At 31.8% G+C, this 14,506-nt stretch overlaps 1 protein-coding gene across 4 annotated transcripts in view; it reads right to left on the reverse strand.

Annotated features, from left to right (window-relative positions):
* The window catches only part of LOC130613860 (nucleoprotein TPR-like), a 113,160-nt gene that overhangs the window by 38,399 nt on the left and 60,255 nt on the right, over positions 1–14,506 (reverse strand). For all 4 annotated transcript variants that reach the window (XR_008975754.1, XM_057435217.1, XM_057435216.1 and 1 more), the window contains exons 18-24: positions 14,267–14,407; positions 11,644–11,754; positions 11,440–11,518; positions 11,180–11,272; positions 10,221–10,315; positions 9,664–9,951; positions 3,300–3,374 (exon numbers count right to left, since the gene is read on the reverse strand). Coding sequence is in view for 3 of the 4 variants with exons in the window: in XM_057435217.1 (XP_057291200.1) it covers positions 3,300–3,374; positions 9,664–9,951; positions 10,221–10,315; positions 11,180–11,272; positions 11,440–11,518; positions 11,644–11,754; positions 14,267–14,407 (882 nt within the window). In the remaining variant the exon portion in view is untranslated. The remainder of the gene's footprint in view (positions 1–3,299; positions 3,375–9,663; positions 9,952–10,220; positions 10,316–11,179; positions 11,273–11,439; positions 11,519–11,643; positions 11,755–14,266; positions 14,408–14,506) is intronic.

Genomic DNA, 14,506 nt, shown 5'->3' on the forward strand with positions numbered 1-14,506 from the left:
TAATGCAAAGTTACAAGCTTTAGAAGGAAAGACTTCCAGTGAGATTGTTGCAACAAATCTAAATGTTATGAACGCTGCACGGAAGGCGTTCATACAAAGTGAATCAGGGGAAAAGGTTAGAAGAGCATTAAGGCATCAAACAAGACCGTCAGGTGATGATAGATTTGAAATTGAGGACAAGGTTATTTATAAAAGAAACACAAGCAATGCTTGGAAAGGCCCAGGTAGTGTCGTAGGACAGGATGGCAAACAGATTTTAATAAAACATGGCAGTTCGTACGTCCATGTGCCTTTGTCGTATCCAAAGAGACACAGGTTTTTCTCTGATTGATGCTACTCCCATAGAAAGTTCCAGAAGTAAACTAATAATATCTTTAACCGACACCGATAATCCTGTGAATGAAGAAATAGTAGGTGATGGAGATAGTGATGACAGTGCTGAAAATTCTGATATTGATTTGCAAAATTTCCAAAGTGATGAACCAGAAAGAAGGGATGCCATTAGAAAGGAGAGACAAGTTGCATCAGATGAAATTAATGATATAAATAATCTAACCAGTAGCATAATTCGACTTTCCTTAGATGTAACAAACAGTGACACACAAGACCAAAAGTGGTTTGATGGTTCCGTTAAACCCAAAGCTAAGTCATTTGCAAAGTGTAAGTTCAAGGACTGTGATACAGTTAAAGATGTGGAAATTATATCAAGAGGTGGTAAAGCAACTGGAAAATATAAATCCTATTTGAATATACGAGATGTAGATAGTAATTCATTGTCATGTGTTGATTGGGAGGAAATTGAAAGTTGGCAGCCAATAAACACAGAAGAGGCACTTCTTTCGCAAGTAAAATTTGCAGATTCAGACGTCTTGAATGCTAAAATTGACGAATTGGAAAAATGGAAAAAGAACAAGGTTTATGAAAATGTTGAAAACCATAGACAAAAGGCATTGTCTGTGAGATGGGTCGTGACTGAGAAAATACTGAATGGGAAGAAAAAGATGAAAGCCAGATTAGTTGCATGGGGCTTCGAGGAGACAAAAAATGACATTTTTGAAGACTCCCCAACTTGCTCAAAGAAAAGTTTGCGTTTGATACTCATCCTTATTGCTTACAATAATTGGAGATGCAATTCTATTGATATCAAATCTGCATTTTTACAAGGAAAGGAAATTGAAAGAACTGTTTACCTAAAACCTCCAAAAGAAGCTGATAATGGAAATTCTTTGTGGAAGCTTAAGAAATGCATTTATGGTTTGCTTCTCGCTGTTGGTATTTGCGTGTAAAAGAAGAGCTCATAAATCTTAATGTCTCGGTGAGCAAGAGTGATCCTGCAATATTTTACTGGCATCATGGTCAACAATTATCAGGAGTAATGTCCACACATGATGATTTTTGTTGCGGTGGGAATGAGGATTTCATCGAAAATGTTATAGAACTTTTACGGAGAGTGTTTCTTGTTGGATCTGAATGTTCAACTGTATTTCGTTATCTTGGATTAAGCTTGAACCAGCACAGTGATTACCATTCAAATCAATCAAAATGCGTATGTTGAGGAAATTGAACCTATTAAAACAGAAAAAGAAAGAAAGGGGAAGAAGAATTATCCACTAAATGAAAACGAGATCAGGGAATTCGGAGCTTTAATAGGATATATAATATTTCTGAAAGACGACTGTGGAAATCTATCACCCATTATGTGGCAAAAGAGTAGTAAAGAGTACAATGGCTGCAGAAACTCTGATTCAAGTTGAAGCTGCATAAGCAGCATTTTGGTTATCAAAGTTACTGACTGAAGTATGTGGTCGTAATGTTTTAAATTCCATTATATGTTACACAGACAGTCAACAACTATTTGAAGCAGTTCATTCGATCAAATCTGTTGTTGATAAAAGACTAAGGATAGATTTGTCTACACTTAAAGAAATGATTGAAATAACAGATGTAAAGTGGATTGATAGAAAGAAACAAATTGCAAATTGTCTGACGAAAAGAGGAGCATCTGCTGAGGGACTATTGAGAACCCTTCAGCGTGGTGGGCTCCATTAATCTCAAGTTGGTGATGTGTAAATAGTGTACATAAAGATTGAAGAAAAGTGGAGAAGATTGTTAACCTACTGTTCGTGTTTAGATAGTAAAACTAATTACAATAGTGTTGGATGGGGTTTTAGTTCTGTTTGGTGCAGATCTGATACATTGGTACAACGTTGTGTTGCTGTTGTGTTGCTGTTGTGTTTAATGATACTTGCGTTAAACTCAAGTCAGAGCTACAACGATTATCAGGTTAGTCACATATTTCACCTTTTAACACACCTTTATAATATCTATTAAACACACATCCTATAACAGGTCTAAAATTACTGATGACAGAAAATATCAAAATTGCTATTACTCAAATATGACATCATAATTTAGAGGAGCATCTGCTGAGGGACTATTAATCTAATGTGACGAGAAAACGTCCCTGTGCAGCTTGAAAGTTGCCGTATTTCACTCTAAAATGACGAGAAAACGTCCCTGCAAAGCTTTAAAGTTCCCGTGTTTTAATCTAATGTGACAAGAAAACGTCACTACGAAGCTTTAAAGATGCTGTATTCCATGCTAAAGTAATTAAAAAACGTCCTGTGAAATCATTGTGTCAATTAAAAACCTAATAAAAACAAACTTGTAAAATGGAGTAATTTTTCTATTCAGATTATTAACTATTCGCTTGATACACTTAACATTTTTAAAAACAATTTCGTATTTTATATTTTTAAAAAATACGAATTTTGTATTTTCTCTCTAAAAAAAATACTTAAAAAAAATACTAAATTTCCGTATTTCGTCTTTTTTGATACGAAAAGAGAAGTGTTCGATTTTCCTAGAGAGCATCACAAAGAGTTGATTGGAGCAATTCTGAAATGCATATAATAAGATGGATGTGAATGTTACCTTGTAATTGAAAATCTTCTCAATAAACAGGTAATAAACTTGGAAATGGTTGTAATACTAGATCATGCTATCCAGTAAACGGATTTAAAATGGTTTGTTCATATAGAATAACTAGTGAGAACAGGTCTTTGAATTAGGGTGGCCAGAGGGATAAAAGGAACTCAGAACAACTTATCCAGAGCAATATGCTACAGTTGAGGTTAGAATTGAATTGAGCTTGCATAGCATAGTAGTGTGTGGAATAAAGTTATAGGGAAATCCCTGTCCCAACCATGGACTAATGTGAAAAGAAAATGACTATGACATGATTTTTCGTCACAATGAAAAAGAGTTAATTTAACTGTGAAAGTGAAATAGCAACATACCTCTTGTTTCAAAATTGTTAGTTGTTCGACGTCTTTTGCATGTAACAGTAATTCTCGCTCATACTTCTCCTGAGTCTATAATATAAAATTAAAATTATTATCATACGGTTGAGTTTTTCTGACAATGGTATTGGCTATTATATTTTTATTTTGTGCCAAGAAATGAGTTCAACTTTTAATTATTTTTAACATTCTTAAATTCTTCTGTGCAAAAGCTTACATTTTTATCCAATTGGCTAAAAAAGCAAAAAGCTTATAGTTTCTTCCTGGTTGGTTGAGTAAAGTTATTTTTTCTTAAAAAACGAGAATTTGTTGGGAAATTTATTCTAAAATATCCTTCTCAAATGAAACATACATTTCATAAACATTACACAAATAACATAAAACTACTGAACATGTAAAATACAATAATTTATGTTCGGTTTATATGATGAACTAGTTATTGCACTTGTTCTCAAAAAATATGGTTATATTGTTTTTGTTTTATAGTGTTTGTAGATGCATATCCAAACAAGAATAGGGGCTGTTTCTGGTTTTAATTTACATCCATCATGATTTATCAGAGAAATTAATTTCAACATATATTATTTTTAATTTGTGTCATTATTTTGATACAAGACGATTTTTTTATATTTGTCTATGAGAAAAAAAAATATCGACAGCAGGCCTGGAAATTTGGCAAAAACGATCGTTTCGTTTAGCAACGTTTCCGTGAATATATATATATATATATATATATATATATATATATATATATATATATATATATATATATATATATATATATATATATATATATATATATATATATATATATATATATATATATATATATATATATATATATATATATATATATATATATATATATATATATATATATATATATATATATATATATATATATATATATATATATATATATATATATATATATATATATATATATATATATATATATATAGATATATATATATATATATATATATATATATATATATATATTTATTGGTTTATGGCTAATCGTTACCGTTGTTAACCATCTTTTCCGCAAGGTCTACTTCGCAGAAACGAAAAAATGTTTTGATCGCTTCCGTCAGCTTTAAATCACGGTAACAATGGATCGTTTCCCTAGACTCCACAAATTTTCAGGCTTCAACAGACATATTTCCATATCATATTTTTGAAATAAGCATGCAAAAATGCAGAATAACATTAAAACGAGTTTAGTTATGAGTAAAGTTTGGGATGCTAGTTGTTCACATGCCAGTTTAAAGAATGTATGTACATAATTCACCTTTTACAGCTTTTAATTTTTTTTTCACAAAATTTTCATAAAGAAGGCACTGGCAGTGGTGACGTGACTAAAAAGTTAAAATATTGTAGATTACGCATCTTTTGGTATAGCTATGTTAGTTTTAAACCTACCAATCTAATTTTTTTAAAATGATGCGAATACATTTTTATTTACCAGTTTGCTAGTTAATTTAGAACTAAAACTTAATATACAGTTCACTAGCTCGTCATGGCACTTCAAAAACTATTTTGCTAACGCAGCTAGCTAATATCAAGTAGACAGCTAGAAGCTACAACCTTGAAAAAATATATTGGAAATTTCATTTTGAAGATGGAATAAACTAATAATTTTACCACTACTGCTGGAATACCCCTGGCATCTATCTTTTTCCGATCTATTTTAGGAAATTTTACTGCTACATCATAACCAACTTCATATCTTCTGATTTTCTGTTCTTTTTTTTTTACTGTAGCTGCTCACCATTTTCTTTGTGCCAAATTTCTTCTTTCAAACATCTTTTCTTATACCAATTCTTCTTGGTGCTGTCTCCATGGTTTCCTGTATTCCACTTTTTTTACTTTTTAGAAACAGTTTGCTGGCTTCTGCAGATAACTAAAGAAATTTGCCAACATAAACGTTGTCTGATAACTTAAAAGAAGGTTTGTGATCTTTCAAAACTTGTTGGACACCTTTTACCTCCACTTCATATCTTCATAAATGTGTTGTTTTACATACGTATTTCATTTCTAAACATGTTACTTCGTCCTTGTTAACTTTTATAGGTGAAACATAAACAATTCGTTTTTTGTGGCACCTTTAATTTAATTTCAATATGCAACGGCACATGATTTTTAACTACAATGGTAATACTTTGTTGGATAATCTTGTCACTTGTTCCTTCACCTTATCGCACACCATACTGGCACTTATCACCCTCAGAATCGTTAACTTTTTGTCCATGAATCTTCATGAATACATCACACTTTCATCTTTTCCTGCTTCATCATCATGTTAGTGGATCATGTTTCCTAACTCCTCTTCTGACATAACACTACTTCAAATTGTGCATTGAAATGCTTTTGTGTTTAATGAAACTCCAAAAAAAAAATTAATTTCAGTAAATTAATCCAACTTAGTTCAACCCAAGTTGGTTGAACCAAGTAGGCATTACACTTAGCAAAATTATCGAACTTTGAACCAAGTAACCACTTAGTTCAATCAAGTTAGGTTGACCCAAGTTGGCAGGCACTAGGTTTAACTTAGGCAAAAATGTCAAACTTTAAACTAAGTAGGCACTTAGTTAAACAAAGTTAAGTCAACCCAAGTTGGTTAAAGCAGTCACTATAAAGGTTAAGTTGGGCAAATATTAACTAACTAAGAAATTAAATTACATTGTATTTTTGGCAACCAATTAAACCATGCATTACTTTGTGTATCTGTTTTCTTCACTGATAGTATTTCTTACATGCAAACATTGGTTCCTTCCACAAGTCTTTGGACTCACGGAGATCTTGCTTTTCCATTTACTAATTTTCATTCAACAGGCCACTAGTCCACAACTTTTCTTCTAACTTTGTTTACAAATTTTCTTCCAGGGTCAAAATGGGTAATGTGTGGCAAACCAAAGTAATTAAAAAGTTTTCTCACCAAATCCAGAGCAAAGGGAAGAGAATATTATATTTGGCAAAGTGGTGACCAATCCACTTATACTCTCCATCAGCAGCAGTAGTCACATCTATCAAATCAACCTGCTTTATGGTAATTTCTACAAATTAACAAATTTCAATGAAATATCAAATCCTTTTGATATTATGGACTGAAGAGAAGCAACCACTGTTTGATGATGCTTTAACCAACATGCATAACTGTACAAAATTTATAACCAAAAACAACAGAAAAATATTATCTTCACGTTAGCAATATCTTTTTTCTTGGACTATCCAGCACCCATAAACAATTTTCCTCACTTGGAAAATTCGCCAAAGTGACCTTTGCTTTTGATAATAAATAACCTTTAATACTGGCTATTCAGGCCATTCCTTGAGACAAGTGTGATCGCACGCGCACTAGCCTGCACACTCGTAAAAGGATTTACGAGTGCTTTTTATCGCACTCGTGAAGTTTTTTTTTCCAAAATATTATAGAGCGATGAAAAAGGCTATTATGCTGATTACATAACATTCATTTATTTGTGATTAATTTGTTTAAAAAGTATAGAGAACATTAAAGTCGGCCCCTTTCCTTCATGCCGACACTCTTATTCTTGGCTGGTGCATTACACTGAGACTCGTACGAAAGACAGAAGACCATCTGGAACCATGCCACAAGTCAGTCCGACCTTCATCGTCACAGAAAACTGTGAGAAGAGTGCCCACCCATGCAAGTTAATTATAACCAGAGATGGAGATAAGTATATTTTAGAGACGAATGAAGACGAAATTCTGTAACTAAAAATAATTTTGATCAATGTTTTTATTCGAAATACAGTGATATCTTTAAGCTTTGTAATATGGTTTTTAGGTTTAGTCTACATTGTGCACTGGTGCAACAATACTCCTAATGTGCATATATGCATTAAGCAATAATTAAGATTTCGGATCGTATCCGAATTCTTATTGAAACGGCCGATTTTCCTCCTTTTTCTTTTTTTCTTCGTACAGCAATTTGACCAAAATGCCATCGATGCCGTTTCCGTTGCGGGGGCAACTTCTTGTAATGACGCATAATGCATACAATCAGTTCGAGTATTTTTTGTGACGGAAAGGACCACCAATCAGGGTTCAGGCCGGCTTGCTTCGTGTTGAAAAATAATCCCGGGGGCTGTACCCGAAATATATCTCAATTTTTGACAAATAGTTCACACAAAATTATTTAAAAGTTATAAAAGTATTAAATAAGGTTACATTTAGAGTAAAGAGGCTATTTGATTTATACGGGACCTTAGTAGGTATTGTTACTTTCTTTATTCTCCTCATATGTTACCCCCTTGTCATAAAAGCAGAATATGCTGTCGTAAACATAAAGATTGTTTTCATGATGGCGTTTTCAGCGAGAGGAACTAGACGGGAATTTCTGTCATGGCAATGTTCTGATCTGATAAGCTTTTCTGAGTAAATTCGTCACATGAGTGATAGCCAGCTAGCTTCTTTATTTCCACTCACTTGAAATGTTGAGTATCATTTGACGTTGTAAAAATGTTGTAAAATATGTGGATGTACTTTGAAAGTGGCAAAATTAAGGACTTAAATAGTGAAGCTGATATGATACTGAAAATGGAATAGTATAGAACCACTTGCATGTTAGATAAGAAGAACTTTACTGAACCCAGAACAATGAAGAAGCATCTTCTGTATTCCATTTGTTGCAAGGTGGAACATTAATTAATAACCATCTCTGAAAGTTTAATAAAGTGTTTTTCTGAGATATGGCGTACATGTCGAATACAGCAATGTGTAGTTAATTTTCAAATTATATCTCGTGCACTTTTTATCGAATATGAAGTGCTATTTGGAATAAGGTACAACACACGTCCTTGTTCTTCAATCATAATTTAATACCATTGTTGAAATCATCCAATAGTTCAACATGCATATTCCAATACCATGGCCATGCAATAGCAATGGAAATAGCTTCATTAAAACTGAACAAGCAGACAAAGTTGTACTGTTGAATTCATTACATAGTTCAACATGTGTATTCGAACACCTTGCCAATACAATTTCACTATTCATAAACATCGATTACCAGCTAAGTTTTAGTTTCATAAACCAGTATGTACCCAAAATGGTGTTGACAACTGTCAGTTCTCGTATGTTGGAAAAGAAGTGCATTTTCAGATCATACTTCCGAAAACTGATTTACCTGTATGCTGTCGTATCGTCAATGTAACTTGGAAAAAATGAACTAAAAATGAACAGCCACTATAAACTCTCAGTAAATGTTCAATCGATACTAAATGGATTAACAATCAACTAGTGAATGTTTTGCTTGTTTCAAATGTGTCAGCTAAAGCCTACATTGTCACTCCGATGGCAAATTTTACCCTCTTAGTATCTTTCCCTCTATATGCGGGATAATTGAAAAAAAAGGTTTATCAAATCTATTTTATACCCTCAAAAGTTCTCATTACATGTATATATGTCTAAACACATAGTGAAAATGTAATTTAGGACATCTCACACACTTATTGGCACTATTCAAGAACATTTTTGACTTTAACTTAAAAATGTACAGAAGGTTCAATGAAAGTGGACGAACGCAAGCTACGTGGGCTTTTTATTAAAATTTAAATGGTGAAAACTTCGATATATACTTGAACACACAAGAAAAATTTTACGCAATTCTCTTATGATGCCTAAATGATGCTGACAAAGAAATAATCCAAAAATGCAATCTCTTATATTAATTAATGCTAACTATGTCTGCCTGCCTGCCTGTCAGGCAAAGTCACTTTTTTACAATTTTCCTAAAACTGCTTATAAAACGTGCCCTAAAAACTATATTCTGTATTTTATAAATCTACAGTTTTTACATTTTAATTGGTTAGAACAAATCATGTGATAAAATAAAGCAATCTGATTACCTAAAAATTGTATTGTAAGCTAATTTAACTTTACCACAACCTTTTTTTACCTTTTGTGTTAGTGTTGATACTTCTATGGTCTTCTACACTTCTTACTTCTATTGTTATTGTTGTACTTTATTTCAGGATTGGCAAATTTTTTGCCGTTGTAGTACTTATTGTAATTTTTGGATTTCCATGGCTGTGTATATGTATGTGCAGTATGTATTTAAAAGTTATAATTTTTATTGTATCACTGAGTTGTTAGGGCTAGCTCTTTAATATTTTACGTGGCTAAGGCAAAATTAGAGTATAGTCGAAAAGACTTCCTAATACACAAAAAAACTTTCATAACTTTAAGAAAGTGTCAAATCACTTGGAAGTTATCATTCTTGATTTTTAAAATCAGGAAAAAATAACTAAACCAGTACATTCATCTTTAAACAGCAGAGTGTAATACAAAAGACGTCCAATTACTTAAAACAAATAATAAAATAATTCCATACTTCTTTTGCTAATTCAGCTTGAACATGCGATTCTTTCACAGCAGCTGTTTCCATTTCTTTAGCGTGAACAAGTGCACGTGTCACCTCTTGGAAACGTCGTTCCAGCGGTGCAGATTGTGTGCGCAATTCAGAGACGATTAATTGGTATTTTTTCTCCATTTGTTCAGAACTCTTTCTCATTTGAACTTTTTCTGCTACCACACTAGCAATTCTTGAGTTTAAGCTTTTTACAGTTTCATTTGATTCACTCAGTTTCTTCTCAAATTCTTTAACTTGAGCATCCAATTTCTACATTAAAATACTTGATTAATGCACAAGGTTAGCAAGGCAACCATGTTGATACTATTAGCTATCTTTTTTTTGCTTTAATACTTACTACATTGTACAGAAAAAATGAACTAAAAAGACCTTGTCTCAACATTTTTGTCATTGGTGACATTATATTCATAACAAGAGGAGGTTATATTGTCAAAAGCGAAAAAAAATATTCTGATAACTGAAGGAAATCTTATTTTAAATTTACACATTGCGATCTTCACAATGTGTGAATTTCCAACCTCATTAACAATATTGATGGCTTGTTCATTCGAGTTCGCAATCTCTTCATACTGTTGAGAGTGCTTCTTAGCAACTTCCAGTTGATCCTCAAGAGCTAAATAACAAAGAAGGCACTACACTTTGTTTTCATGCCAAAGAAAAAAAACAGCTTAGTGATTAATGAAACATAACATTAATAATTTTAAAAAATAGGGAAAAAGTTGAAAGTAAACATTTGACGTTTTGTGATTTGCAGTACCCTTCAAAATGTACGCTAAAATTGTGGCAAAAAATACAGCACATATCATTGAATATTATTGAAGCTTGAAGCAACATTTCTATACTGTAATTAAAATCTCTCAATATGCTATAGAATATTTTACATACAACGTATTAAAGATTCAATATGACATACCAAAAAATTATTATGCTATATTTGAATTTTTCTACATTGTAAAAATAAGATATGCCGTTTTAGCAAAAAATAAAAAATAATGAGGTAGAAAAAGTGTCATAAAAACCATTCACCATTTTTTAAGTAACATTCGCTATATTTTGGGAAAGTCAAAATTGGGGGTTAATACTGCAAGTAACACAGCATCATAATGGGGTTTACAATTAGAGAAGTCCATGTTTTCAAAGAAAATCACACTACTTGAAGCTACCATCTTTGACTCGGACATATAAACCTTCAAAAGGCTTTCTTCAAAGTATTATATTGTCACATTTTGTTAAGAAACTACCTAAAAGTTTTTTATGAAGTTTAACCATTGCTTTTTTGTTGTAACCTGTCAAAAATTTTATTACAAAGAAAGAAACTATGCCTTAAAAATATGGCACAACAAACTATTTCTACAGTTTTGCAAAAATGTATGGAATACCAATTTAACATTATAACGCAATGGAAAAACACTATTAGCTTTGTAAAAGAGAGAGAGTACACTAAAATGGGAAATGTTCAACTGTCACAAAAAAACACCTTTTTTCTCTGTAGCTGCATTTGAGATGATAAGTTCTAATTCCCGGACCTTTGTTTTGTACCATTCAACTTCATAAAGATTATCATCCTTTCCTAGAAAATAAAAAAACAAAAAGTGAAAACAATGCAACACTAACTTATTAGCTGGTCAACACATTAAGAAAGGTTAATACAAAAACTTATAAAAAGTCCAGCTAAAGAAAAAAGCAGTTTATCAAAAGAAAATGCCTATGAATTAAAAGCATTGCAAGGCAGACAACCTGAACCACTAGCCTCTCGTTTTAATACTTCTGTTAGTCTTCTTTCGCTTGCTGTAGAAATCGATTCTAGCTCTTTGCACTGAAATGTAACAAGTAAGGTAAATTAATTTATTTTAAAGTAGAACTGACTGTACTCCAGTAAAAGCATTCCAACTTTAAACACAGGTTTAATTTTAAATAATCATCATTAACAAACAAACCTACCTTTGCCTCCAGTTGCTCAACAAGGTGCTTTGAAGATTCGGAATCAGTGACAAATATTTTGTTTTTCTCCATTTCAATGCCAAGTTTTATTTTTAATTCTTTGATTTCTTTCTATAACAAATGAAATATTTTCCTTGCTAAAATGTCTTTTTACTCGTATATAACAAAGTGGAGGTGTCATTATTCATTTATGAACTGAAGAGGTATATTTATGTTTGAACCAAAAACCAATTTGAGTAAAGTTATTCAATCCAATTCTATTTATACTTTCACAATGTCAAGTTATTACATAATAAGCATACAATAATTATGTATGAATTTAGAGGTCCAGTTTTTATGACATTTTGTAATCTAATACATTACATCATTATGTTTTTTTTTCACAGAATTTGTTAATATGAAACCACTATATTGTTCAGGACGGGTCACGATACATGTGTGATTGCATGCGCACACACCCACACCAATAAATATAATTTCAAATGCATAAGTAAATATTAATGTTCAGTGCAGAAAAACTAGTATTTAATTAAATAAACTTTAGCGATTTCTATGATGATTTAATTTAACCACAAGTGGTTATAACTTTTGCTTAATGATGCAGTGAAGCTGAAAATATTTGTCAATTGTTACTTAGAGAATTTAAAGGAGAACTAACGAAAAAAACTACATATCACCAAAACAAAATGGCATACAAACTTGTAAAATTTCGCATTTTAATTGGCCAAAATTCGGCACAAGAAGGCCATAATTACATTGATGGTTGCCACCATTATCGAACAAAAGCCAACTTGGTTCATACATAGTTTGTTGATTTGCGATATACATAGCTCAGCCAGGACTTGTGAGGATGCACTCACTTCTTGGTCTTCCAAAAGAGATTGTAATTTATCGCGATGTTTGAGCGATGAAAATGACAAGTTAAATGCCAGTAGAACAACATCATCGTAGAAAAATAATTTTCAAAAATTTAACAACATGCAAAAGTATGTAAACAAAGAAAAACTTGAGACTAAAACTTAAGATTTTTGTTTCAATTTGTTATCACAAAATCACTTCCATTACACTTTACTGTGCATAATCATTTGCTGTTTTATTTTAAAGTCTAGCAAATTAAAAGAAGCACCTGCTGTCTTTCAGGATGTTTTGATACAAAAATAACACAAGAAAAATTTCATAATAAGGTTGAATACACGTAATACTTATTTTTTTAAGTGATAACTCATGTTTAAGACTGTAAAACTATATCTATAAAGGTGAAACATTATTTTATTCTGATGAATTTATTTTCTGATTTATTTTAATATATGATAAATAAATTTACTTTTAGACAATCACACGAGGCACAGTTTAGCTTTTCCTCGCTTCGTTTATTTAAAATGCGTTTGTTTTACATCCTCGCTGACATATGCCACCCAGTTTTTTTTGAAAATCAATTACCGTTGTGGGCATAGGTTTTATAAATACGTCATCATTTACTAAATGCCCACGTGAATTACAAAGGCTGTATGAAAAGAAAGTTCAAGCTGAAAGAACAACACTTCCTAAACAATACTAGTTATGTCCACATGCACGGTCCAAAAGTAAAAGGGGACAATTTAATCACCGAGCTCTAAACATTGTAGGCTTTGTGGCCAATATACATCTACTTTAAATTAAATCAATGTTTTCATTACGGTTGCTGAGTTTTCTTTCCAAAAAAAATCTCACAAAAATGCAGTAAATTTTTGAGAACAAAAAAGATAAAAAATGCATGTGATATACATAAGAAATTGGGTGCATAATATTGAGAAAGCTCATCTAATTTTATATCCACTTAAAGAGGCTACAAAACGATTCAAAAAGCTCAATCCCTGCACATTCCGAAAAATGGCGTGTAATACACGGACCACTGAAAGAAATTATACACACTTTAGAACCACATAGACGTCTAGACAACCTGTTTATGAAGAATTACTTTTTTATGATGAATTTGCTACTTTTTAATTTTTATTTAAAAAAAAATTTTCCTTCAGTATTCCTTCTAGCAGTAAAATAAGCTATGATGGTCTGTAAAATATATTAAATATCAGTAAATCAAAAGTTCGTTTTGACAAGGGAACAGAGACAACACGAGGAGCTGTTTTTGTTCAAAAATGCTGCTATTAGCTTTCAGAAGAAAAAAGATTTCAAAGTCATTGTTATTGTGCCGACTGGCTTTATGTGCACTAAACTTGTATGTTTCCATGCAAAATTTCTAAGGATATAGCTAACTAGCTGGTTTAAAAATTTTGAAGTTTAAAAGCAAGGTAACTGCTTATATTGAATAAATTATGGATATCCCATATGTAACTTCTATGTCATACCCCAATATTATATTTAAGATGATTTAAGATGTTGTTTTTGTCCTCAGGGATTATAAACTTTTCCACCACAATTAGCTCGACTTTCATGTAAGTCACTAAAGCCGAAAACCATATAACTTTAACAACATAATTTTACCCTAATTTAAATTACAAATAAATAGGTGGTAATATCACAAGGGTGGTAACATCACAAGGATGGTAATACTCATACACTTGCATTTTAGATAGAACATATTATTGGTCTGTATTTCCACATTATTTTTTGTATCAACTCTCACCTCAAGACTTGTATTTGTTGATTTTAGTATACTGGTTTCGTTATCACTCTGTCTTCGCAAGGCACGGACTTCACGCTGAAGAGAGTCAACCTGCTTACCCAAAGCAGAACGAGTCTCAAATTCTCGTCTCTCCAGGTTATTCTAAAAAGGTTTTTAAAAGAGGGCAACTGTAAGGGACAAACAGGAAAAAAATGTAGGAACTATTTAAATGTATTTAAAGATAACGTGCATAAGGTAAGG

The sequence above is a fragment of the Hydractinia symbiolongicarpus genome, chromosome 11 (assembly GCF_029227915.1).
Source record: "Hydractinia symbiolongicarpus strain clone_291-10 chromosome 11, HSymV2.1, whole genome shotgun sequence".
Taxonomy (NCBI): Eukaryota; Metazoa; Cnidaria; class Hydrozoa; order Anthoathecata; family Hydractiniidae; genus Hydractinia; species Hydractinia symbiolongicarpus.